At 35.5% G+C, this 24802-nt stretch overlaps 1 protein-coding gene across 1 annotated transcript in view; it reads left to right on the plus strand.

The window, feature by feature from the left end:
• Window positions 1-21704, plus strand: part of LOC121319770 (mucin-2-like) — a 37174-nt gene extending 15470 nt beyond the window's left edge. The window contains exons 12-31 of the mRNA XM_041257582.1: window positions 1125-1499; window positions 2833-3207; window positions 4541-4915; window positions 6248-6619; window positions 7935-8309; window positions 9643-10059; window positions 10585-10818; window positions 10915-11150; window positions 11820-12006; window positions 12095-12317; window positions 13637-13815; window positions 15892-15961; window positions 16877-16986; window positions 17684-17715; window positions 18153-18312; window positions 19105-19142; window positions 19663-19770; window positions 19969-20008; window positions 20602-20710; window positions 21383-21704. Coding sequence (XP_041113516.1) covers window positions 1125-1499; window positions 2833-3207; window positions 4541-4915; window positions 6248-6619; window positions 7935-8309; window positions 9643-10059; window positions 10585-10818; window positions 10915-11150; window positions 11820-12006; window positions 12095-12317; window positions 13637-13815; window positions 15892-15961; window positions 16877-16986; window positions 17684-17715; window positions 18153-18312; window positions 19105-19142; window positions 19663-19770; window positions 19969-20008; window positions 20602-20710; window positions 21383-21557 — 4190 coding nt within the window. The 3' untranslated portion in view covers window positions 21558-21704. The remainder of the gene's footprint in view (window positions 1-1124; window positions 1500-2832; window positions 3208-4540; window positions 4916-6247; window positions 6620-7934; window positions 8310-9642; window positions 10060-10584; window positions 10819-10914; window positions 11151-11819; window positions 12007-12094; window positions 12318-13636; window positions 13816-15891; window positions 15962-16876; window positions 16987-17683; window positions 17716-18152; window positions 18313-19104; window positions 19143-19662; window positions 19771-19968; window positions 20009-20601; window positions 20711-21382) is intronic.
• The last annotated feature ends 3098 nt before the right edge of the window (window positions 21705-24802 follow it).

A 24802-nucleotide genomic window follows, 5' to 3' on the forward strand; every position in this document is an offset into this window, starting at 1 on the left:
AGATTATAGAGATACATGAACTATTTTCATATTTAAGTATTTTCTTTTCCCCAGTAACAATGGGACAATTTGTCATAGACGAGACACATTTGGACTTTACGACATTCATAAACAAACAAAGGAAATAAAAGAGGCAATAGTGAGCTTAAGTAGGAAAACTAAATTGTTATTTCTGTCTGGGATGAAATCTCCTGCGAGTGGTATATAGTGGGGCGGTCGTACGTATGTCGCATGTCACCTTTTTTTGAGAACTGCTTATCCAGTTGTCATGAAACTTGGTATTATCATTATCTAGGTTAAGTTTACAATATCAGATCCTGGTAATATACGGGGGTGTCTGTCTGTGCACCTGCATGTCGATTTTACGTATATTTGGAGAACCGCTTGTACAATTTTCAAAATACTTGGTATTAACACTAGCCTAAGTTTTTGATAATATCAGGTTCTGGAGACTTATGGGTTGTCTTTATGTCCATTCGTCCACCACTCTGTATGTCACACTTACATTTTTGCATTAATCTGGAGAATTGCTTATCAAATTGTGATTAAACAATGAATTCGTAATTTTTGTTTTATACTATTCTGTAATAAAGTTTATATATGCCATGGTCATCAACGTTTTCATCATATCAATAGCTCTAATTTTGAATTCACAGCCGTGGCAGGGGATGTGCAGTATGTTTTTGGCATACTTATTTCCATTTAGTAAAAGTTTTTTAAGCTTTTGGTCTGGTGGTCTCAAGCTAGCCCCCCCGTCCACATTTCAAAACCACAGCAGTCTATTTGAGAGGGACCCAAGAATGAATGCTATGGGCGTGTTTCTGTCCGCACTGATTGTCACTACCTTAACAGACAGTGGCTGATCCAGAACTTGCAACGACACACTTCCCAACCACTTCTGAAAGAGCCAGATGTGCAATTAAAGAGGAGTCTGACTTTCTTCATAACTTTAGCTAAGAATGTTACTTCAAAGTTTCATGACAATTAGAAAAGGTTGTTCTCCAGATACAGTTTATAATTGTTTTAAAATAATGTTTTGTTTTTTAAGTTTCTCAAAACTGGCTTTGTAGTTTACCTAGTAGAGCACAGTAAAAACTCCCACGTTGTGTTTGTTTTCTTTACAGAGCCTCTATGTTCAGGGACATGGTCAGAATGGAGTAACACGATGAAACCAACTTCAGAAAATGATGGGGATTATGAGCCAGTAAACAGCTCCACATGTACTAATGGAATTGAAAATATTCAGTGCCAATCTACAACAACTGGTTCTGCTAGGCAAAAAGTGACATGTGACAAAGACAAAGGCTTAATTTGTAATAATAAAGACCAAAATAATGGTCTGTGTAATGATTATAAGATTAGAATTTGTTGTGTTGCCATTACTCCAACAACTACTCAAGTAACAGTAACAACAACACCGGAAACCAGAACACCAACAACAGCAACAACACCGGAAACCACAACACCACCACCAACAACAACAACAATAATAACACCAGGTACAGTATCTAATTCATGTTTCTGCAGAATTTTACTTAAGCGATCTTCCCCTTGTATGATGGCCCTACTGCCTGGTGGCTGATAGCAATGGGAGTTATGCATACCGAGCCGTAGACAAGGGTTCTAATGAAAGTCAAGTTCTAAAAACATTTGCAAAAATGATTATTTATTTCCACGATTTTACAATGGGCAATTCAAATTGTGCATAAGATTATAGAAATACATGAACTATTTTCATATTTAAGTATTTTCTTACCCCCAGTAACAACGGGACAATTTGTCATAGACGAGACACATTTGGACCTTACGACATTCATAAACAAACAAAGGAAATAAAAGAAGCAATAGTGAGCTTAAGTAGGAAAAGTAAATTGTTATTCCTGTCTGGGATGAAATCTCCTGCGAGTGGTATATAGTGGGGCGGTCGTACGTATGTCGCATGTCACCTTTTTTTGAGAACTGCTTATCCAGTTGTCATGAAACTTGGTATTATCATTATCTAGGTTAAGTTTACAATATCAGATCCTGGTAATATACGGGGGTGTCTGTCTGTGCACCTGCATGTCGATTTTACGTATATTTGGAGAACCGCTTGTACAATTTTCAAAATACTTGGTATTAACACTAGCCTAAGTTTTTGATAATATCAGGTTCTGGAGACTTATGGGTTGTCTTTATGTCCATTCGTCCACCACTCTGTATGTCACACTTACATTTTTGCATTAATCTGGAGAATTGCTTATCAAATTGTGATTAAACAATGAATTCGTAATTTTTGTTTTATACTATTCTGTAATAAAGTTTATATATGCCATGGTCATCAACGTTTTCATCATATCAATAGCTCTAATTTTGAATTCACAGCCGTGGCAGGGGATGTGCAGTATGTTTTTGGCATACTTATTTCCATTTAGTAAAAGTTTTTTAACCTTTTGGTCTGGTGGTCTCAAGCTAGCCCCCCTGTCCACATTTCAAAACCACAGCAGTCTATTTGAGAGGGACCCAAGAATGAATGCTATGGGCGTGTTTCTGTCCGCACTGATTGTCACTACCTTAACAGACAGTGGCTGATCCAGAACTTGCAACGACACACTTCCCAACCACTTCTGAAAGAGCCAGATGTGCAATTAAAGAGGAGTCTGACTTTCTTCATAACTTTAGCTAAGAATGTTACTTCAAAGTTTCATGACAATTAGAAAAGGTTGTTCTCCAGATACAGTTTATAATTGTTTTAAAATAATGTTTTGTTTTTTAAGTTTCTCAAAACTGGCTTTGTAGTTTACCTAGTAGAGCACAGTAAAAACTCCCACGTTGTGTTTGTTTTCTTTACAGAGCCTCTATGTTCAGGGACATGGTCAGAATGGAGTAACACGATGAAACCAACTTCAGAAAATGATGGGGATTATGAGCCAGTAAACAGCTCCACATGTACTAATGGAATTGAAAATATTCAGTGCCAATCTACTACAACTGGTTCTGCTAGGCAAAAAGTGACATGTGACAAAAACAAAGGCTTAATTTGTTACAATAAAGACCAAAATAATGGTCTGTGTAATGATTATAAGATTAGAATTTGTTGTGTTGCCATTACTCCAACAACTACTCAAGTAACAGTAACAACAACACTGGAAACCAGCACACCAACAACAGCAACAACACCGGAAACCACAACACCACCACCAACAACAACAACAATAATAACACCAGGTACAGTATCTAATTCATGTTTCTGCAGAATTTTACTTAAGCGATCTTCCCCTTGTATGATGGCCCTACTGCCTGGTAGCTGATAGCAATGGGAGTTATGCATACCGAGCCGTAGACAAGGGTTCTAATGAAAGTCAAGTTCTAAAAACATTTGCAAAAATGATTATTTATTTCCACGATTTTACAATGGGCAATTCAAATTGTGCATAAGATTATAGAAATACATGAACTATTTTCATATTTAAGTATTTTCTTACCCCCAGTAACAACGGGACAATTTGTCATAGACGAGACACATTTGGACTTTACGACATTCATAAACAAACAAAGGAAATAAAAGAGGCAATAGTGAGCTTAAGTAGGAAAACTAAATTGTTATTCCTGTCTGGGATGAAATCTCCTGCGAGTGGTATATAGTGGGGCGGTCGTACGTATGTCGCATGTCACCTTTTTTTGAGAACTGCTTATCCAGTTGTCATGAAACTTGGTATTATCATTATCTAGGTTAAGTTTACAATATCAGATCCTGGTAATATACGGGGGTGTCTGTCTGTGCACCTGCATGTCGATTTTACGTATATTTGGAGAACTGCTTGTACAATTTTCAAAATACTTGGTATTAACACTAGCCTAAGTTTTTGATAATATCAGGTTCTGGAGACTTATGGATTGTCTTTATGTCCATTCGTCCACCACTCTGTATGTCACACTTACATTTTTGCATTAATCTGGAGAATTGCTTATCAAATTGTGATTAAACAATGAATTCGTAATTTTTGTTTTATACTATTCTGTAATAAAGTTTATATATGCCATGGTCATCAACGTTTTCATCATATCAATAGCTCTAATTTTGAATTCACAGCCGTGGCAGGGGATGTGCAGTATGTTTTTGGCATACTTATTTCCATTTAGTAAAAGTTTTTTAACCTTTTGGTCTGGTGGTCTCAAGCTAGCCCCCCCGTCCACATTTCAAAACCACAGCAGTCTATTTGAGAGGGACCCAAGAATGAATGCTATGGGCGTGTTTATGTCCGCACTGATTGTCACTACCTTAACAGACAGTGGCTGATCCTGAACTTGCAACGACACACTTCCCAACCACTTTTGAAAGAGCCAGATGTGCAATTAAAGAGGAATCCGACTTTCTTCATAACTTTAGCTAAGAATGTTACTTCAAAGTTTCATGACAATTAGAAAAGGTTGTTATCCAGATACAGTTTATAATTGTTTTAAAATAATGTTTTGTTTTTTAAGTTTCTCAAAACTGGCTTTGTAGTTTACCTAGTAGAGCACAGTAAAAACTCCCTGCACGTGTTTGTTTTCTTTACAGAGCCTCTATGTTCAGGGACATGGTCAGAATGGAGTAACACGATGAAACCAACTTCAGAAAATGATGGGGATTATGAGCCAGTAAACAGCTCCACATGTACTAATGGAATTGAAAATATTCAGTGCCAATCTACTACAACTGGTTCTGCTAGGCAAAAAGTGACATGTGACAAAAACAAAGGCTTAATTTGTTACAATAAAGACCAAAATAATGGTCTGTGTAATGATTATAAGATTAGAATTTGTTGTGTTGCCATTACTCCAACAACTACTCAAGTAACAGTAACAACAACACTGGAAACCAGAACACCAACAACAGCAACAACACCGGAAACCACAACACCACCACCACCAACAACAACAATAATAACACCAGGTACAGTATCTAATTCATGTTTCTGCAGAATTTTACTTAAGCGATCTTCCCCTTGTATGATGGCCCTACTGCCTGGTAGCTGATAGCAATGGGAGTTATGCATACCGAGCCGTAGACAAGGGTTCTAATGAAAGTCAAGTTCTAAAAACATTTGCAAAAATGATTATTCATTTCCACGATTTTACAATGGGCAATTCAAATTGTGCATAAGATTATAGAAATACATGAACTATTTTCATATTTAAGTATTTTCTTACCCCCAGTAACAACGGGACAATTTGTCATAGACGAGACACATTTGGACTTTACGACATTCATAAACAAACAAAGGAATAAAAAGTGGCAATAGTGAGCTTAAGTAGGAAAACTAAATTGTTATTTCTGTCTGGGATGAAATCTCCTGCGAGTGGTATATAGTGGGGCGGTCGTACGTATGTCGCATGTCACCTTTTTTTGAGAACTGCTTATCCAGTTGTCATGAAACTTGGTATTATCATTATCTAGGTTAATTTTACAATATCAGATCCTGGTAATATACAGGGGTGTCTGTCTGTGCACCTGCATGTCGATTTTACGTATATTTGGAGAACTGCTTGTACAATTTTCAAAATACTTGGTATTAACACTAGCCTAAGTTTTTGATAATATCAGGTTCTGGAGACTTATGGGTTGTCTTTATGTCCATTCGTCCACCACTCTGTATGTCACACTTACATTTTTGCATTAATCTGGAGAATTGCTTATCAAATTGTGATTAAACAATGAATTCGTAATTTTTGTTTTATACTATTCTGTAATAAAGTTTATATATGCCATGGTCATCAACGTTTTCATCATATCAATAGCTCTAATTTTGAATTCACAGCCGTGGCAGGGGATGTGCAGTATGTTTTTGGCATACTTAGTTCCATTTAGTAAAAGTTTTTTAACCTTTTGGTCTGGTGGTCTTAAGCTAGCCCCCCGTCCACATTTCAAAACCACAGCAGTCTATTCGAGAGGGACTCATGAATGCATGCTATGGGGGTGTTTATATCCGCACTGATTGTCACTACCTTAACAGACAGTGGCTGATCCTGAACTTGCAACGACACACTTCCCAACCACTTTTGAAAGAGCCAGATGTGCAATTAAAGAGGAGTCCGACTTTCTTCATAACTTTAGCTAAGAATGTTACTTCAAAGTTTCATGACAATTAGAAAAGGTTGTTATCCAGATACAGTTTATAATTGTTTTAAAATAATGTTTTGTTTTTTAAGTTTCTCAAAACTGGCTTTGTAGTTTACCTAGTAGAGCACAGTAAAAACTCCCTGCACGTGTTTGTTTTCTTTACAGAGCCTCTATGTTCAGGGACATGGTCAGAATGGAGTAACAGGATGAAACCAACTTCAGAAAATGATGGGGATTATGAGCCAGTAAACAGCTCCACATGTACTAATGGAATTGAAAATATTCAGTGCCAATCTACTACAACTGGTTCTGCGAGGCAAAAAGTGACATGTGACAAAAACAAAGGCTTAATTTGTTATAATAAAGACCAAAATAATGGTCTGTGTAATGATTATAAGATTAGAATTTGTTGTGTTGCCATTACTCCAACAACTACTCAAGTAACAGTAATAACAACACCGGAAACCAGAACACCAACAACAGCAACAACACCGGTAACCACAACACCACCACCAACAACAACAATAATAACACCAGGTACAGTATCTAATTCATGTTTCTGCAGAATTTTACTTAAGCGATCTTCCCCTTGTATGATGGCCCTACTGCCTGGTGGCTGATAGCAATGGGAGTTATGCATACCGAGCCGTAGACAAGGGTTCTAATGAAAGTCAAGTTCTAAAAACATTTGCAAAAATGATTATTTATTTCCACGATTTTACAATGGGCAATTCAAATTGTGCATAATATTATAGAAATACATGAACTATTTTCATATTTAAGTATTTTCTTTCCCCCAGTAACAACGGGACAATTTGTCATAGACGAGACACATTTGGACTTTACGACATTCATAAACAAACAAAGGAAAAAAAAAGATGCAATAGTGAGCTTAAGTAGGAAAACTAAATTGTTATTCCTGTCTGGGATGAAATCTCCTGCGAGTGGTATATAGTGGGGCGATCGTACGTATGTCGCATGTCACCTTTTTTTGAGAACTGCTTATCCAGTTGTCATGAAACTTGGTATTATCATTATCTAGGTTAAGTTTACAATATCAGATCTTGGTAATATACAGGGGTGTCCGTCTGTGCACCTGCATGTCGATTTTACGTATATTTGGAGAACCGCTTGTACAATTATCAAAATACTTGGTATTAACACTAGCCTAAGTTTTTGATAATATCAGGTTCTGGAGACTTATGGGTTGTCTTTATGTCCATTCGTCCACCAGTCTGTATGTCACACTTACATTTTTGCATTAATCTGGAGAATTGCTTATCAAATTGTGATTAAACAATGAATTCGTAATTTTTGTTTTATACTATTCTGTAATAAAGTTTATTTAGTTTTCATCATATCAATAGCTCTAATTTTGAATTCACAGCCGTGGCAGGGGATGTGCAGTATGTTTTTGGCATACTTATTTCCATTTAGTAAAAGTTTTTTAACCTTTTGGTCTGGCGGTCTCAAGCTAGCCCCCCCGTCCACATTTCAAAACCACAGCAGTCTTGAGAGGGACCCAAGAATGAATGCTATGGGGGTGTTTATGTCCGCACTGATTGTCACTACCTTAACAGACAGTGGCTGATCCTAAACTTGCAACGACACACTTCCCAACCACTTTTGAAAGTGCCAGATGTGCAATTAAAGAGGAGTCCGACTTTCTTCATAACTTTAGCTAAGAATGTTACTTCAAAGTTTCATGACAATTAGAAAAGGTTGTTCTCCAGATACAGTTTATAATTGTTTTAAAATAATGTTTTGTTTTTTAAGTTTCTCAAAACTGGCTTTGTAGTTTACCTAGCAGAGCACAGTAAAAACTCCCTCGTTGTGTTTGTTTTCTTTACAGAGCCTCTATGTTCAGGGACATGGTCAGAATGGAGTAACACGATGAAACCAACTTCAGAAAATGATGGGGATTATGAGCCAGTAAACAGCTCCACATGTACTAATGGAATTGAAAATATTCAGTGCCAATCTACTACAACTGGTTCTGCTAGGCAAAAAGTGACATGTGACAAAGACAAAGGCTTAATTTGTAATAATAAAGACCAAAATAATGGTCTGTGTAATGATTATAAGATTAGAATTTGTTGTGTTGCCATTACTCCAACAACTACTCAAGTAACAGTAACAACAACACCGGAAACCAGAACACCAACAACAGCAACAACACCGGAAACCACAACACCACCACCACCAACAACAACAATAATAACACCAGGTACAGTATCTAATTCATGTTTCTGCAGAATTTTACTTAAGCGATCTTCCCCTTGTATGATGGCCCTACTGCCTGGTAGCTGATAGCAATGGGAGTTATGCATACCGAGCCGTAGACAAGGGTTCTAATGAAAGTCAAGTTCTAAAAACATTTGCAAAAATGATTATTTATTTCCACGATTTTACAATGGGCAATTCAAATTGTGCATAAGATTATAGAAATGCATGAACTATTTTCATATTTAAGTATTTTCTTACCCCCAGTAACAACGGGACAATTTGTCATAGACGAGACACATTTGGACTTTACGACATTCATAAACAAACAAAGGAAATAAAAGAGGCAATAGTGAGCTTAAGTAGGAAAACTAAATTGTTATTTCTGTCTGGGATGAAATCTCCTGCGAGTGGTATATAGTGGGGCGGTCGTACGTATGTCGCATGTCACCTTTTTTTGAGAACTGCTTATCCAGTTGTCATGAAACTTGGTATTATCATTATCTAGGTTAAGTTTACAATATCAGATCCTGGTAATATACAGGGGTGTCCGTCTGTGCACCTGCATGTCGATTTTACGTATATTTGGAGAACCGCTTGTACAATTTTCAAAATACTTGGTATTAACACTAGCCTAAGTTTTTGATAATATCATGTTCTGGAGACTTATGGATTGTCTTTATGTCCATTCGTCCACCACTCTGTATGTCACACTTACATTTTTGCATTAATCTGGAGAATTGCTTATCAAATTGTGATTAAACAATGAATTCGTAATTTTTGTTTTATACGATTCTGTAATAAAGTTTATATATGCCATGGTCATCAACGTTTTCATCATATCAATAGCTCTAATTTTGAATTCACAGCCGTGGCAGGGGATGTGCAGTATGTTTTTGGCATACTTATTTCCATTTAGTAAAAGTTTTTTAACCTTTTGGTCTGGTGGTCTTAAGCTAGCCCCCCGTCCACATTTCAAAACCACAGCAGTCTATTCGAGAGGGACTCATGAATGCATGCTATGGGGGTGTTTATATCCGCACTGATTGTCACTACCTTAACAGACAGTGGCTGATCCTGAACTTGCAACGACACACTTCCCAACCACTGTACGAAAGAGCCAGATGTGCAATTAAAGAGGAGTCCAACTTTCTTCATAACTTTAGCTAAGAATGTTACTTCAAAGTTTCATGACAATTAGAAAAGGTTGTTATCCAGATACAGTTTTTAATTGTTTTAAAATAATGTTTTGTTTTTTAAGTTTCTCAAAACTGGCTTTGTAGTTTACCTAGTAGAGCACAGTAAAAACTCCCTGCACGTGTTTGTTTTCTTTACAGAGCCTCTATGTTCAGGGACATGGTCAGAATGGAGTAACACGATGAAACCAACTTCAGAAAATGATGGGGATTATGAGCCAGTAAACAGCTCCACATGTACTAATGGAATTGAAAATATTCAGTGCCAATCTACTACAACTGGTTCTGCTAGGCAAAAAGTGACATGTGACAAAAACAAAGGCTTAATTTGTTACAATAAAGACCAAAATAATGGTCTGTGTAATGATTATAAGATTAGAATTTGTTGTGTTGCCATTACTCCAACAACTACTGAAATATCTATGACAACTAGATCTGAAACCACAACACCAACAACAACAGCAACAACAACAACACCGGAAACCAGAACACCAACAACCACAGCAACAACACCGGAAACTACAACACTGACAAGAACAACAACAATAATAACACGAGGTATAGTATCTAATTCACGTTTCTTCAGAACTTTACTTAAGACATCTTCCCCTTCTATGATGGCTCTACTGCCTGGTGCCTAACAGCAATGTTAATTATGCATACCGAGCGGTAGACAAGGGTTCTAATAAAAGTGATGTTCTGAACACACTTGGTTATCTCAAACTACCACCCTGTCCACATTTCAAAACCACAACAGGTTGTGTTAGAGACACCCGCAAATAAATGTTTTGGGAGTGTTTATGTCAGCACTGATTGTCACTACCTTAATAGAGTTAGGGTGATCATGAACTTGAAGGGGATTCCATTTTTCTTGATAATTTGAGCTAATTATCTTACTGAAAGATTCATGACAAATTTAAATGGCGTTTCTTCAATCATATGAGATTTAAGGAAATGCTAGCAGTATTAACATATGACATCTATAACAGTGTATTGCTTGCTTTTAAATTTAAAGCTCATATTTCATAAAACTGAAAAAAAAATTCAAGATAATAGAGCAATTAATCACTTTTTGTTTTACAGAGCCAACAGCAACATCAACAATATCAACTCCTGTCTCATGTTATTGCGCTGCTGCCAGTGGAATTAAATATAAGTGTGGTGACCACTGGGCTGTAGGTTGTTTCAACTATACATGTATAAATAATGTCATTATTGAAAGTCGTAAATGTCTGATACTGTCTAAACCTACGTGTCAAAATGGTGTAGAGCCTAGACTGGTTGATGATGGTTGTTGTAAAAAATGGGACTGTGACTGTGAGTATGAACTTTATACCCTTCAGTTTTGATTAGTGTAATTTCTGAATAATTAACACATTTAAAGGACTCTTTTCTTTATTATTTGTCTTTAAGGTCAATGTGAAGTATTTGGAGATCCGCATTACAAAACCTTTAGTGGGACAACATATACCTTCTTGGAGAACTGCACCTATACCCTTGTTGAAGAAAAGTCTCCAATACATAATTTTTCAATTGCAGTTGACAATTATAACTGTATTCCAAGTTACAAAGCATCTTGTGCCAGAGGCCTTATATTAAAATATAAAAACAGCATGGTGACACTCAGCATAGAGAATTATAAAATTGTGGTAAGTGAATCAATTTTATTACTAATGTGGTAGTTTTTTCATGTGGACTGATGCAACCTAAGCTGGATTTGAACCCATATTATACAGCACAGGCTAGTGAATTCCCTTAATTTTTCTTTAACTATTGATGCAAAATCAGCTTCCAATGCCAATTTAATGTTTTGTTTTGATGTAATTTCCTCTAATCATATCATGTAATTGAAAACTTGCATTTAAAGTTCATTACTCTTTGGGCCCAATTTTGATCACAGTGCACAAGGCACTAACCCAAAGATTGGTAATGCCTGAATATTTAAAAAAAACAAAATGATTAACCATGTGTCAGTGACATCCCTGATATTATTAACTTTAGCAACATTATCACTGGCCTACCATCTGTCGTGCCAGTAGATATTGCTCAAAGTTACTGATTTTATACAGCCCTCCCCACTCTATTTAAATCGCCAGCTGACCACACTGTATTTACTACTCCTTTCTTGTGTCTTTGATTCACTTGTAATCTTTTTTGGTCTTATTTTTCTTTACTTTTTTTCTACTGCAGAATTGTACAATCGTTATGTATCTTTATAATTATCTGTGTAATAATTATATCTTTTTTTCTTTTTTGTTCCTGAAGATGAAGAACAAAAAGTTTTAAGCATTCACATTATTCTTTTTTTCTTTTTTTAGTCCAAGTTCAACAATAAACAGGTGAATTTTCCCTATGAAAATGATGGAATTCAGCTGGAGTCAACAGGGATTTCAGTAAAAGTCTTTATTCCTGCAATTCAAACTAGGGTATCCCTAGCAAGTTACAATGAAATCAATATCAGAATTCCAATGAGTATTTTTGAGAACAATACACAAGGACAGTGTGGTATGTAAAATTGATGTTAACAGTGAACACTTCATTAAATGATTTAATCCCATGAAATATACATCACGTCTATCCCTCCTGTATTAAGGTGTGTGTGGTGGAACATCCTGTATCCGTAAAGATGGGAGGAATGAAATTGATTCCTGCTGTGACAAGACTGCTTATGACTGGATATACGAAGACGCCAGTAAACCATACTGCAAGTCAGCCCCCAAAAATGTGCCCTGCAGTACTACCCCACCCACTCTACCCCCATGCTCTTCAAAACCAACGATAAATAATACAACTTTATGTTGGCTACTCAGCAGTAGGTACGTAAGTTCAATTTTATCTAGCACTGCTACCATCTAACTCGCTTCTGTTTGGACAGCAGTCATGGGAAGTTTCTTTTGAAGTGTTGCACTTTGTGTTCTTCTGTTTACCTTTACTTTAGAAGTAGAAGTTCAAGCCAATACAACATACAAGCAAAAAAGATTTGTACAAGGTCAGCAATAGTCTAGAACAGTTTAATGAATAGCAAACTTATTTCAATAATAAAACACATGCACAACCTCACAGTGAGTTGTTACATTGTCTGAACATTGTACTAATTTTAACAGTGTATGCAGGATTTCCGATAATATCTTGGGTTCCAGTGTAAATAGGATGTCATAGCACAACTTTGCATGGAACAAAAAGCTCCAGTGAGCTAAGGAATCACACTCAAACAGTTTAATGGTGTAAAAAGGTCTAAGGCATTAGAGAGATACATTTTTCACATGTAATGCTTCTGAGCGAATATCTCTCAAATCCTAATCCAAGGACGTGCATTGTTCCAAATTCTGCCACATTTTAGATTTAGGTTTAAACATTTATTTTCCACACATTATATCTGCTATATAAGTAGAATATTCCATGAGCATCATGGAGTGCTCTGGCTGCTTCACTCATGAAGATGGTCATGGGAAAACAGCCCTACATGTTTAAGGTGTATCTGGATCCCCAAGGATGCAAACCAATGACATGAATATTAGACTATAGAATATTATAGTGTGGTGTTTGGTACAAGCTGATATAGCCACTCCACAAGAGGTAAGAGCTGACAATGAGTGACCTTGAGTGGGCTGGAAGCAGCTTGTATCTTACAGCAACCTATACATTTTTTTTTTATAATGTAGTTAAATCAGAATAATTAAAACAGTACAGCTATATGTTTAATGCTGAACCGTGGTCTTCTGTTCTAGAAACTTCTGCTCATATCAGTGGAAAGTGTGAGACAAACAGATTATTTATCTTTGATACCTGCAATGCGCTGGGAGAATTAGGTTGGCATTCCTCACCTTTTCACCATCTTTCTTGCGGACACATTGTATACAATTGGCCTGGATTAGGCTGAGCTTCACCAGGGGAATTTAATAAATGTGTAGTCTCTCTGATAGTTGTTAAGTATTGTTTAATTATTTGTATGTCTGCAAAGGTTTTCAATGCAGTCTTTGTATTTTCTTGTTCTTTGGTAAAGAATATTTTGTTTGTATAATAATATTAACCAGGTGATAATTGCAGCAACAACTGTTTGCTGTACACATATTGTTTCTGCATTACCTTCACTATATTCTATGTCCCTTGTCAATTAATATCTTCCTTATTTCAGTGTTTTTGACGAATGTCGAAAAAAAGTAAATCTTTCAGACTATGAAGCAGCCTGCAAATATGATCACTGTATGTTAAACAATACAAAAATGGACTGTTCAAGTATAGCACGAGCTGCAGAGCGTTGTATGGAAAATAATATCTGTGTTGAATGGACTAAACATACAAATGGAATATGTGGTAAGTTTTGTTTTAAAATTAAAATTAATTTTTAATATATTAACCATGTCTCGGTAATATGCATTTCTGTTTACTCTGTGTTCTCTAAGACCAAGTGTTTGAGTTTCAAACAATTTTCTTCAACATTTTAGACAGGTATAACGTGCAGTGTAACGTCTCTTTGGACAGTCACCATTGCAGAAACCTTGTTCTGTGTAAAATGCAGAAGAAATATCCCACCCAGTCATTTTATATTGGTGCAGATGGGCAACATTTCTGTGGGGGGGGGGTAGTACTTTAGTATTTTTTCGGGTCATATTACTAATTACCAAGCAGTGTAATAAACAAGGGTCTCATTGGGGCTAAAAGATCATAAAACACCCCAGTCATAGTTGTTCATCATTCCCAGAAACGGATAACGTTTTTGAGTACCACTGCTCTTTTTGTTCTTTTGATTATTGGCATATATTTGAAGGGGCAACGATAACACTATGTAACACAATTTTTGTTCCTGGGTAATAAGTGTTATTTCCTAATTGCTTATGCCTCAAAAGTATAGAAAGTGACTATTATTCCCCACAAACTTTGCTTTTGGGACCAGGACAGTGATATTTTGAAATGTACCTATTTCCAATGAGAAAACGGGCGAATTTGTGTCTTTTCGTTCACATAAAGTCAGAAAAAAACAACATATGAATCCAAATTAACATGTATTTATGCTAAAGTAATACAAAAATGACTACAAAAGATTTAGAAGTGAGTAGTTTTTCGAGATTTACGATTATACTGTAAATCACTTTCACGAATCAGCCCCCAAATGTAGTCTCCCATCATGTTCTCGTTATACTGTCCTTGGTAGCGGCGTTCAAAGTCCAGTATATCCTGGTGGAAGCGCTCGCCTTGCTCCTCCGAGTACGCTCCCATGTTCTCCTTGAATTTATCAGGATGAGCATCAAGGATATGGACTTTGAGGGACATCCTACAGCCCATTGTGCCGTAGTTCTTCACCAGAGTCTCAACCAGCTCCACATAGTTTTCGGCCTTGTGATTGGCCAGGAAGCCGTGAGCCACTGCGACAAAGCTGTTCCAAGCCGCTTTCTCCTTACTAGTGAGCTTCTTGGGGAATTCATTGCACTCCAGGATCTTCTTTGTCTGTGGTCCGACGAAGACACTGGCTTTGACCTTTGCCTCAGACAGCTTAGGGAAGAAGTCTTGAAGGTACTTGAAGGCTGCCGACTTCTTATCTAGCGCTCTGACAAATTGTTTCATAAGGCTCAATTTGATGTGCAGTGGTGGCATCAGCACCTTCCGGGGGTCCACCAGTGGCTCCCACTTGACGTTGTTCCTCCCCACAGAGAACTTGGTCCGCTGTGGCCAGTCCTGCTTGTGGTAGTGCGCCTTGGTGTCCCTGCTGTCCCAAAGGCAAAGATAGCAGGGAAACTTGGTAAAACCGCCTTGGAGACCCATCAGGAATGCCACAGAAAAATGCAGATATGTATCCACTTAGGCAGCTGGAACTAAACTGAACTGGTGGGTTTAAGGCCCCTGTATTTATACTACTATTTATATTACTGGAAAGTTCTAGAAAGTTCTAGAAGTTACTCCAAGTTTACTCAGCACTGAATCTATTTGGAATGTTCTGGAAAATAGGTACATTTCAAAATATCACTGTCCTGGTCACAAAAGCAAAGTTTGTGGGGAATAATGGCCATTTTCTATACTTTTGAGGCATAAGCAATTAGGAAATAACACTTACTACCCAGGAACCAAAAAAAAAAAAAAAATTGTTACACGGTGTAAGCAGTCTTAAGTTGCAAAAAAAACCAAAAAAAAAAAACAATTGTCAACAAATGCCCCACCTCCAGCACCACAAACCAGACCAATAATTCTGAACCCTATTGTGTATTTTAGAAGTTAAGAGACTACCTAAATTCCTATTATTTATAGCAACCGATGAATGTGCAAAGTCATAGAGCGTAAAGAAAGACCTTCACAGTCAATCCGGAATATTTTATAAAATCAAACAATTTATTTAGTTTTATGTAAGTTTAACATAAAAGTAAGTAATGTTTAAAGAGCATTTGTTTCATATTCCAGGTCAAAACTGCTCCGAAGGATTGGTTTATGGTGCATGTCACAAAGGGATGGATGATTACTGCCAGGCAGGGTAAGTATAATTGTGATGTTGTATTTCATGCTTAAAGAATCAACGGAACAGATAACAATGAACATATTTGTATACTGTCTGCAGTATTTTCACTACAGTATGTGCCAGTTAACCAAAAGAGTTGCAACACTAACAAGAAGCAACTATTAAATTCACACAGAGTGGTGAGAGTATGGAATGGGTTACCTAGTCATGTTGTTGAGGAAGAACCATGTGGATCATTTAAGACCCATTCTGACAAAGCTTTGAAATCAGTCCACCACTAGGAACCAGACAAGCTTACAGTAGATAGACCAAAAAACCTACGCCAGTTCGTAAATATTCTTTTGTACCTTGAAGTCTGAAATTTTTTTATTGACGTTTTTCCTCAACCCTGGGGGTGAAGTGCATGTTCACTTATTCATGGAACAAAATTTACTTAACCAATTCACAAAATTACCAAGTGTGTCTTAAAAGTGGAGGATGGCATGTTAGCAGTATATTGATATGCAATGTTGAAGTATAAGCTTCTCAAACCCATGAATACAATATTGTTCTAATGATTTATCCACCTTTTGGACATTGTGTATGTTACATGTACAGAATATAAACAGCCTTTCACCTTGTGTTTTTACATTGCACACTCTTTTTTAGACTTCCTCCCAAACGTGCACTTTTATTTAAAACTAAGCATCCACTGCATCCAATAGCTTTGTGTTATAAAATGTTCATTGGATGAGCCTGAACATTTGTAACCACTGTGCTACAGTAAGTGCTGTCTACAGTATGGACAATTACCAGTAGGTAAATGTCAGCCTTCTTAAATGCACTAAACAAGATGCTGCACTGAATGAAACTGATTCAGTAATTAAATGAGAACATTTGGTTAGTTTGTGTTCTTAAAGTTTCCTAATTCATTTAAAAATGTTTCTTCAGAGAGCGTAAATCTGGAAACGACTTGGAAGAAATGACATCTGGATGCTTCTGCCCCGATGGGTTAATTCGTGCAGATAAAAGCAGTGATAAGTGTATTCGAAACTGCACCTGTAAGTAATCATATACTGTGCATGTGTTCAGAGTCAATAAGTGCATCCTCCATTAAGGGAGATGTTAACCTGTATGGTATTGTGAATGATTATTGTTGTTCAAGATTTGAACATCTCTGGATCCAGCTAGTTCTCTGTGGTACAATCATACAATTAAGGGGTAATGGGGGAATAATGGTAACCAACACAGATGTGAAACTTAAACAAATTTAAAATTATACAGAATGATGAAGACTTGTTTGGCTCATAATATTAGCATTAAGTAACAATTTATATAAATAAACAAATATATAAAAAGATTTGTGCTGTAAAATTAACCAGAAGCACATGGGTGGGATATGATGATGTTGATGCAAGCAGCAACTTTTAAACAGAAAAGCAAAGCTGTCTAATATTGACACTTGCGAGTGCAACACTATAATGGACACAAACGTGAAAATGGGGGTTCCTCTTATCAGTCTTTTAAGTATCACACAGGTTATACAAAGAGTTACCCTACAGCTACAAGTAAGTGATATTTAGGTTCTAGCTCTATCCTGGAATATGTTTTATTTCACAATAATCTTGTTGGCTCTGTTGAAATGTGTAGGTCAGTGGCCATTAGACAAACACAAATATGAAAAAACATATTTTCTGTGAGATAAAACTGACGTTGGGTGGGGCAATAAAAAATAATACAATTTCTTTCTTTTTGTAGACTGCAAAGGACCAAATGGAGAGCACAAAGCGGTCAGTATTTACAATTATAGATGTTCGTAATAGATCTTCTATCTAGAGCCAAGTCAGACTAGAGTGAACAAGCACCCCTGGTTGACCTGTAATGCTCATCTTCCTTGCTGTCTAAATACTTAGTTAAAGGTTTATTTAAATGTACTGGTGTTATTTCAAGAGGTTTCATGATTGGGAATGTGATATTGACAATGTTAAAGTATAAAAATTGACAAAAACAATTCTTGTTCTCAGTAAGTTTGCATCAGACATGTTTTAGTTTAGTTTAGTCACTTTGTGCCCACAGGGTTAGTACAGGTAAATATTAATAGTGCAAGCACTAATACAAAGGAGTAGTAAAACTGACTGGGAGGGTTGACTTCAGTATTTGTTTTTGACTTTATTGTGGTATGTAGGGATTTAAAAAAAACAATGATTACAACATTGCTGCTTTTTAGATTGGAGAGACATGGAAATACAATTGCAAAATTTGCACATGTAGCAAAAGCACACTGATGGAAGAATGTGTTGAGGAAAAGCATATAATACCCTCCTGTGAGGATTATCAGACTCTGGTAGTCAACAATGCAACTGATTCCTGTGAAATTGCACATTGTGGTAAGTATTTCAAACTATGTATGAGGTTCAAAAAAGTTGACATTACATACAGTAATTGCTAATCGGCTAGTTTTGAGTAATGAAACCTGTGAAAGGTTTGTACTTTGAATCTTTGAACCCATTAGGCTTCATTTTGTATTTGTAGCAGAAAAGGGCAGATGGAAAGTTATCTCTATTGTGCAGCCTTTGGAGTTGACTTCTTTGACTCGAGTTGTAGTTACTGACTTCATCTCCTTGGTCTGAGGTTCAAATTACAGTGGTCCATTTTAAAGCAGTCAGAAGAAGATAGTAAAAGCATCTTAAATAAATCATACAATGCTATCTAAAATTGAAAAAAGACATACTGTATATACACTGTCACGCAAAAAATATATTTTTTTTATTTCATTTTTATAAGAAAATGGCTCAGATAATCACAATGTATTTTTATGTCACTGTAGTAATATTATGAAGTTTATTATGCATTCCTTATACTAAGTGATTCATTAATTAGCAAAAATTAGCATAAATTAATTAGCATAAACATAAGCTGCATGTCTTTATAATGACAATAAGAGCTATGCAGTGGCAACTATGATTCAGACATATTTTTATTTAATGTGTTATGGACATACTTCCCTTTAATGTTTAAGTTCAGTGTTTTAATCTGTAGAATCTAGGTCAAAAATAAGGATTGAATGCGGATACATATTTAAAAAAGAAACATAATCAAATGTAATATTAATAACAGTAATAATTCCCTTTTTGTGGCTTTATTTGTTTAAACAACAAACATATTGTTTTGTTTTCTAGTCAATACAACCTGCCAGCATGGAGGGAAAACATATCAGGTAAACAACAATGCACTTTTATTTATTTTTTCTAATTTGTTTTACTTTTGGTCTACTGCCAAAAACTAAATGTCCTTACAAAGAAAGATATGTGGCTGATAATTGGAACTGGAGTAATACTCTTTTTCTAAGGGTCTTTAAGAAGGTATTTTTTTCCCATCGATTGTTTATTAAATGTTTTATTTTATCACATTTATTAAGAAAGAAGGTGCTTGGTTTGTAATAGAAAATACAGTATGTATGTCCCACTTAAATTATTCATTGCATCCTGGTTAACAAATTGTCGCTCTTGCATGGATATTCCTTAGCAAATTTTCTTGCGAATATCAGAACTCATGGCCAACTATATATGAGAAAATGCTGAACACAACTAGATAGATTAAATACAGTTTTAACTTTTATGCATACCGTGTAACTTTTCTAGGCAGTTAAAGCTTTGTGAATTGGGCCACTAAAATGACGCATTGATAAAATCACATTTTCAGTACTAAGTTGTTTATGTTTGGATTCCTTCATATAGATTGGAGATCAATGGCATGACGCAAAAAAGCCATGCCATTCTTACAGCTGTAACAAGAGTGGCATTAACGAGAAGATTCAAGTGTGCCCACTACAAAACTGCCCTGATGTATGTATTCTGTAGTTGTAGAAAATCTAATTTTGAAAGCATAAAATATGAAATATAGATTTAGTTTAATACAGACAGTGCCGAGAGGATTTGAAAGAAAATGAACACTATTTACTAATTTAACTTCTCTGTTTGTATAGTTTTTATAACATTGCTTTAATAATTCCTTATGAATCGTGTTTTGTGTTCAATCTTTAGAGCCAAAAAGTTTGGGATGACAACAAGTGCTGCTTCACATGTAAGTTTAAACAGCCCACACATTACACCATAACAATAAAGAAAAAAGGAGTGATAGTCAGTAGCTAAAGACCAGAGGAGACTATGTGAACTGTCTGTGATTCCCAAAGTGAACATCATCAGTGTACAAAATAGCCAAGTCTTATCTGCTGACACACCCTTACAATATTCTTCAAGATCAATACTTGAAGCATGCTCACAATTAGAGGTTCCTGTTCTTGTGCTAACATGTTGGACCTTTGTTCCCAGTCATGTCAGTATTATGCTATTGTTCTGTAAGCTTGCTAGAGTACAGTTCAAGCACATGCTCATATCCTCCACAGAAGCCTCAAGAAGACATATTCAACAGCTGTGCTTAGCAGGGCTCTGTGTTCAATTGCTCATTGTCTTACTGCAGGTATCCTTCCTGTGATTGACAGTGTTTTGAAACCTTGAGTTACAGTCTCACTGAAAAAAAAAAAAAAAAAAAAAACATGTATCTTTTTGATATAATGTAATATAAAGCAATTTGTTACTACTTTAAACATATATTTAGGAAAGTCAATTCAGAGGTTTGTACCCCAAAATTTTACAAATTAAATTTTCTTGTTTTAGGTAAAGGATCATGTGTACCGAAGACCTCTAATAAAACTATACAGATAGAAGATTGTTCAGCAGTTGTGACAGTGACCGAATGTGAAGGCCAGTGCCAATCTGGATCAAGGTATGTAAATTATCACACTGCAAAAACAAGAGTGTTCAAGCTTCTTTGTCAGAATGTATTCAAAGCTCCTACATAATTAATACATTCAAAATTGTCTCATAACTTTCACCGTATTCATTGCGTCATAATAAATCACATTAGGTTTGCTTATAGATGGCATTTTTAGTTGTGTGGGTGCTCATTTAAATGTTTTGCTTATATTTGAATACTTTTTTCTGAGCTGTTTAATGCATCTTTTTCTGTGAAGATCATCATCTGTAATTGTAGTCTTGTCTCATAACCTTAAACAATGCAATTTACAGTACTACTAAATAGAAACTTGTCTTCCCTGCTGCATTACATGGCCAGGTGTGTGTGGACTATTAACACAAAGTTGTGATTCTATATTTCTTAATTTCATTGTGGTCTCTATCCACTATTCATATGGTAATTTAAATTTGATAGGACTGCAATTAAGATCTGCATTATGATGCATTTTATTTCAGGACCTTCACAATGCTACTTTTTAATGCAGGTATTCATAGCATACAACTGGCAGGCCTCACCAATGTACTGTATACCTTCAGTATTTCCTGAAATAGCTGACCAAAAACTGCTTGTGTATTAATCAAACATATTTAATGTATACGGTGCAAACACTGATACTCACTTGGGTTTTTATTTTTTTTTTAGCTTCTTTTTAAACACAGATTCCAGTTCCGGTTCTATGATGACAATTTGCAAGTGTTGCCAGCCAAAGACTGAGGAAAAAAGAATCGCAACTTTGGCCTGCTCTGGATCTAATACCAGACGTTTTAAGTACACTTATGTAACAAGCTGTAACTGTGAGGACTGTCCTGGGAAATAATTTCCAGTTCAATACATTTCTCTTATTGTATTTCCACTAACAAGCTGTTGAAGTTAAATTACAATGAAACTCTTTCTGTTGATGGTATTATTGGGGCACCTCTGTTTACTTGAAATTATTGAAATCAATAAAACTTCTTGCATATGATTACTGTGTTATCTTATTTATTCAACTCATACATGTGAAGGGAGAGTATATGCATCCTATATACAAGTATGGCTTTTTTAGCAGATATAAAGGATTATGTTTTTATAATAGTATATTATCTGTATTAAATTTAATTAATGTGTAATTGCATTTAGTATATACATAGAATACAGAAACAAATGATTATTGATCTTACATATTGGAAAATTCATATTTTGTGAAATTTTCTTAATGTTAAATGACTCCTTTTGACAATTACAAACAGTTGTTTCTGATAACACTGAAGCTAAGCTTACTGGTTTACATAAGGAATATTTGTAGGATTTGAATTTAACAAAATTTAATACAGCCAAAACTGATACTATCGTTCTTGTAAACTAGCTATCCATATCCAGATACAATTCTATATCAGAAAAATAAACTAGAAAAACGTTTAAACTTATTTAAAGTCACTTGCAGCGTACCATTTTTAGTCCACTTGAATTGCCCATTGGTTATGAGAGTTTGATCCGTTTGCTTGGACTAACATTAGTACCATTCCTAATCCCAAAGTTGATTAGTTTATTGTGATAATCAGTTAGACTAGATCGAGTTTAGTACCGATTGCAGCGTACTAAACCAGACTCGTGGGGCCACAAAAGGGATTCACATTAAATGGAATAAGTTAGTCCCCTGAAGTTTGAGACTAGGCTAGTGTGCTTCCTCTAATTTGTCCCATTTTCTCAATATGTATTTGCAAATCTGTGTAATATGATTATGCACATGAAACTTTATTATTTACGTTTCATAAGCGCTTTAAACTTCTAACACAGTACAGCCTTGCAGCCCTTATAAAAATGGCCTTGTTAATTTTACATTGTAACATTACTTTCAATTGCTTTTTCATTATTAATACTGTGAATTTACAGTGTTTTTAATTATTATTGTTGTTCTAACTCTACTTACCATACCTCCTCCTACATTGTGCTTTACAAGGTTTTCACATATTACACACTATGTTATTTATTTTTTATACTGTAACAACCAAGGATGTAAAGCCTTATCAGCTAATAAAATGATCACAATTTATACCCACTGTGGGTGCTTTTCAATCAAATGAAATACAGAGACACACATATAAAGTAGTCTTTGCAGCAATGCAAAATTCTTTCAGCCAAACTTTCAGTTTAGATGGCTTACCAAAAGACTTTCCGTAGAGACATTCATGTCGCACTCATGTTATTTTGATTCAAAACGATCAATTGTATAAATCCTGCTCGTTTATTTTCTTCAAAAAATATCTTTATTAGTTTAAAACATGACTAAAAACAAAGAACACTACCATGTCTTCAGCAGGTTCACATTATGATTTATTAAAAGATTAAAAATGAGTCATATAGTAGCATTAAGTATAAAAGTTCTAGAAACTTTCCTCACGATCAAGAGAGAACTGATATATAAAGAATTTATCAGTTTACAATATAATCTGAATAACTGAATTATCAGCTGTACCTTAAAATATAGCACAAAATAATTTGAGTTCCAAAAGACTATTACGTTGAGTAGTGTGCTATTAGTTACGGATCTAGATAGTAATTAGAATCAATAAGCAAGACGGATTATTTCATACAAGCAAGTTCCACTAATAATGCAAGAAAGCCAATAGCCAAAATACTCAAAATGAATATATTATTAAAGTGTTTCAACTAATAAACAAAGATGTTCAAACTAATAAAACATACTAAGTAAAAGTGCAGTTAAAATCGAAAGGCAAAAATATACACCCGGCCTATAGTTTAGAGGTAACAACCCTCTTGGTCCTAGTGCCCTACCATTTACACTACCACTGTAGCTGTGTACCTTAGTAATACAGAATCTATAACAATAAACTGTGTTGAGTCTGTAAATATTAAGAACGAAACACATTATGCACTCACTAAAATGTATCTTTGATTTCTTAGTATATTTTATTCTCGAAATTCCCCATGCAAAATATGCATATTATTGCAGTTTGGATGGGATTTTCTTTTGTGTAATTGTCTACTGCAGCAAGCAGAAAATGTTTCTTCAAATCTTCTAAAATGATGGTCTGTATTGTCTATTTACTGGTCGATGTGTTAGGTCCCATGAGCAATCTAACTTGGTCTGCTTGATCAAATCAGATAAACTAACTGGATCTTCTGATTAGTATGCTGCAAATGGGACTAAATTTGTCCAGTTCCTGTGTTTTTTCTTGTCTGAAGTGGGCTGAAGCACTGCTGCGCTACAATTGATCCAAGTAGTGCTTTATATTCACAAAACAGTCAAATATTGGGAAACGCATTATGATCTTGATTAACAGTATGATATGCAAATACTATCACCCCCCCCCCCCCCCAATACAATAGTCTACATGTAAGTGCAACATAATGTTCTCTAGATACACCTAAATTGTTATAAAGCATTGACACCCTACACTTAATATCGGCTAATTCAAGAAAACATATTACATTGAAGAATTTCATGAACAAAGACCAAAATACACAATTGCTGGTAGTTTAACATCTTTATTAAAAAAATCAAAAACTAAAGCACGTTTATTAAAAAAATCAATAATAAAAACTTAACAATAATTTATATATATGAATATTAATATTATTATTATATATATATTATTATTATATTATATATATATATATATATATATATATATATATATAGATAGATATATATTATATATATATATATATAATAGCCAGAAAAATAGGTCATTATTTCCAACATCTGTTGAACGTTTTGGCAACACAGCAGGTGATGGTCAAGTCAAAGGAGATGGAGACGCAAGAAAAAAGCACTCATAATTCAAAGTAGCCTGTGTGAAGGCTAATTCAATGTGTATCAATAGAAGAGAATTAGGGGGCCATACAGCATAAGAAAGACCATAGAATTCAGGCCAGCCCGAGGAGTGGAATCGGACAAGAGAATTTGGGCTCCCGCTCGAATTGGGAGCCAACTCGAGCATGTACCCGGGGTAAGTGTTTCATGGAAACATGGTATTAGCCTGACAGTGCATTTGCACAGTCAGACTAACCATCGGTTATGATTGCGGGGGTGTGTGGGGGGGGGGCGGGGTGGGGGTG

The sequence above is a fragment of the Polyodon spathula genome, chromosome 8 (genome assembly GCF_017654505.1).
Source record: "Polyodon spathula isolate WHYD16114869_AA chromosome 8, ASM1765450v1, whole genome shotgun sequence".
Taxonomy (NCBI): Eukaryota; Metazoa; Chordata; class Actinopteri; order Acipenseriformes; family Polyodontidae; genus Polyodon; species Polyodon spathula.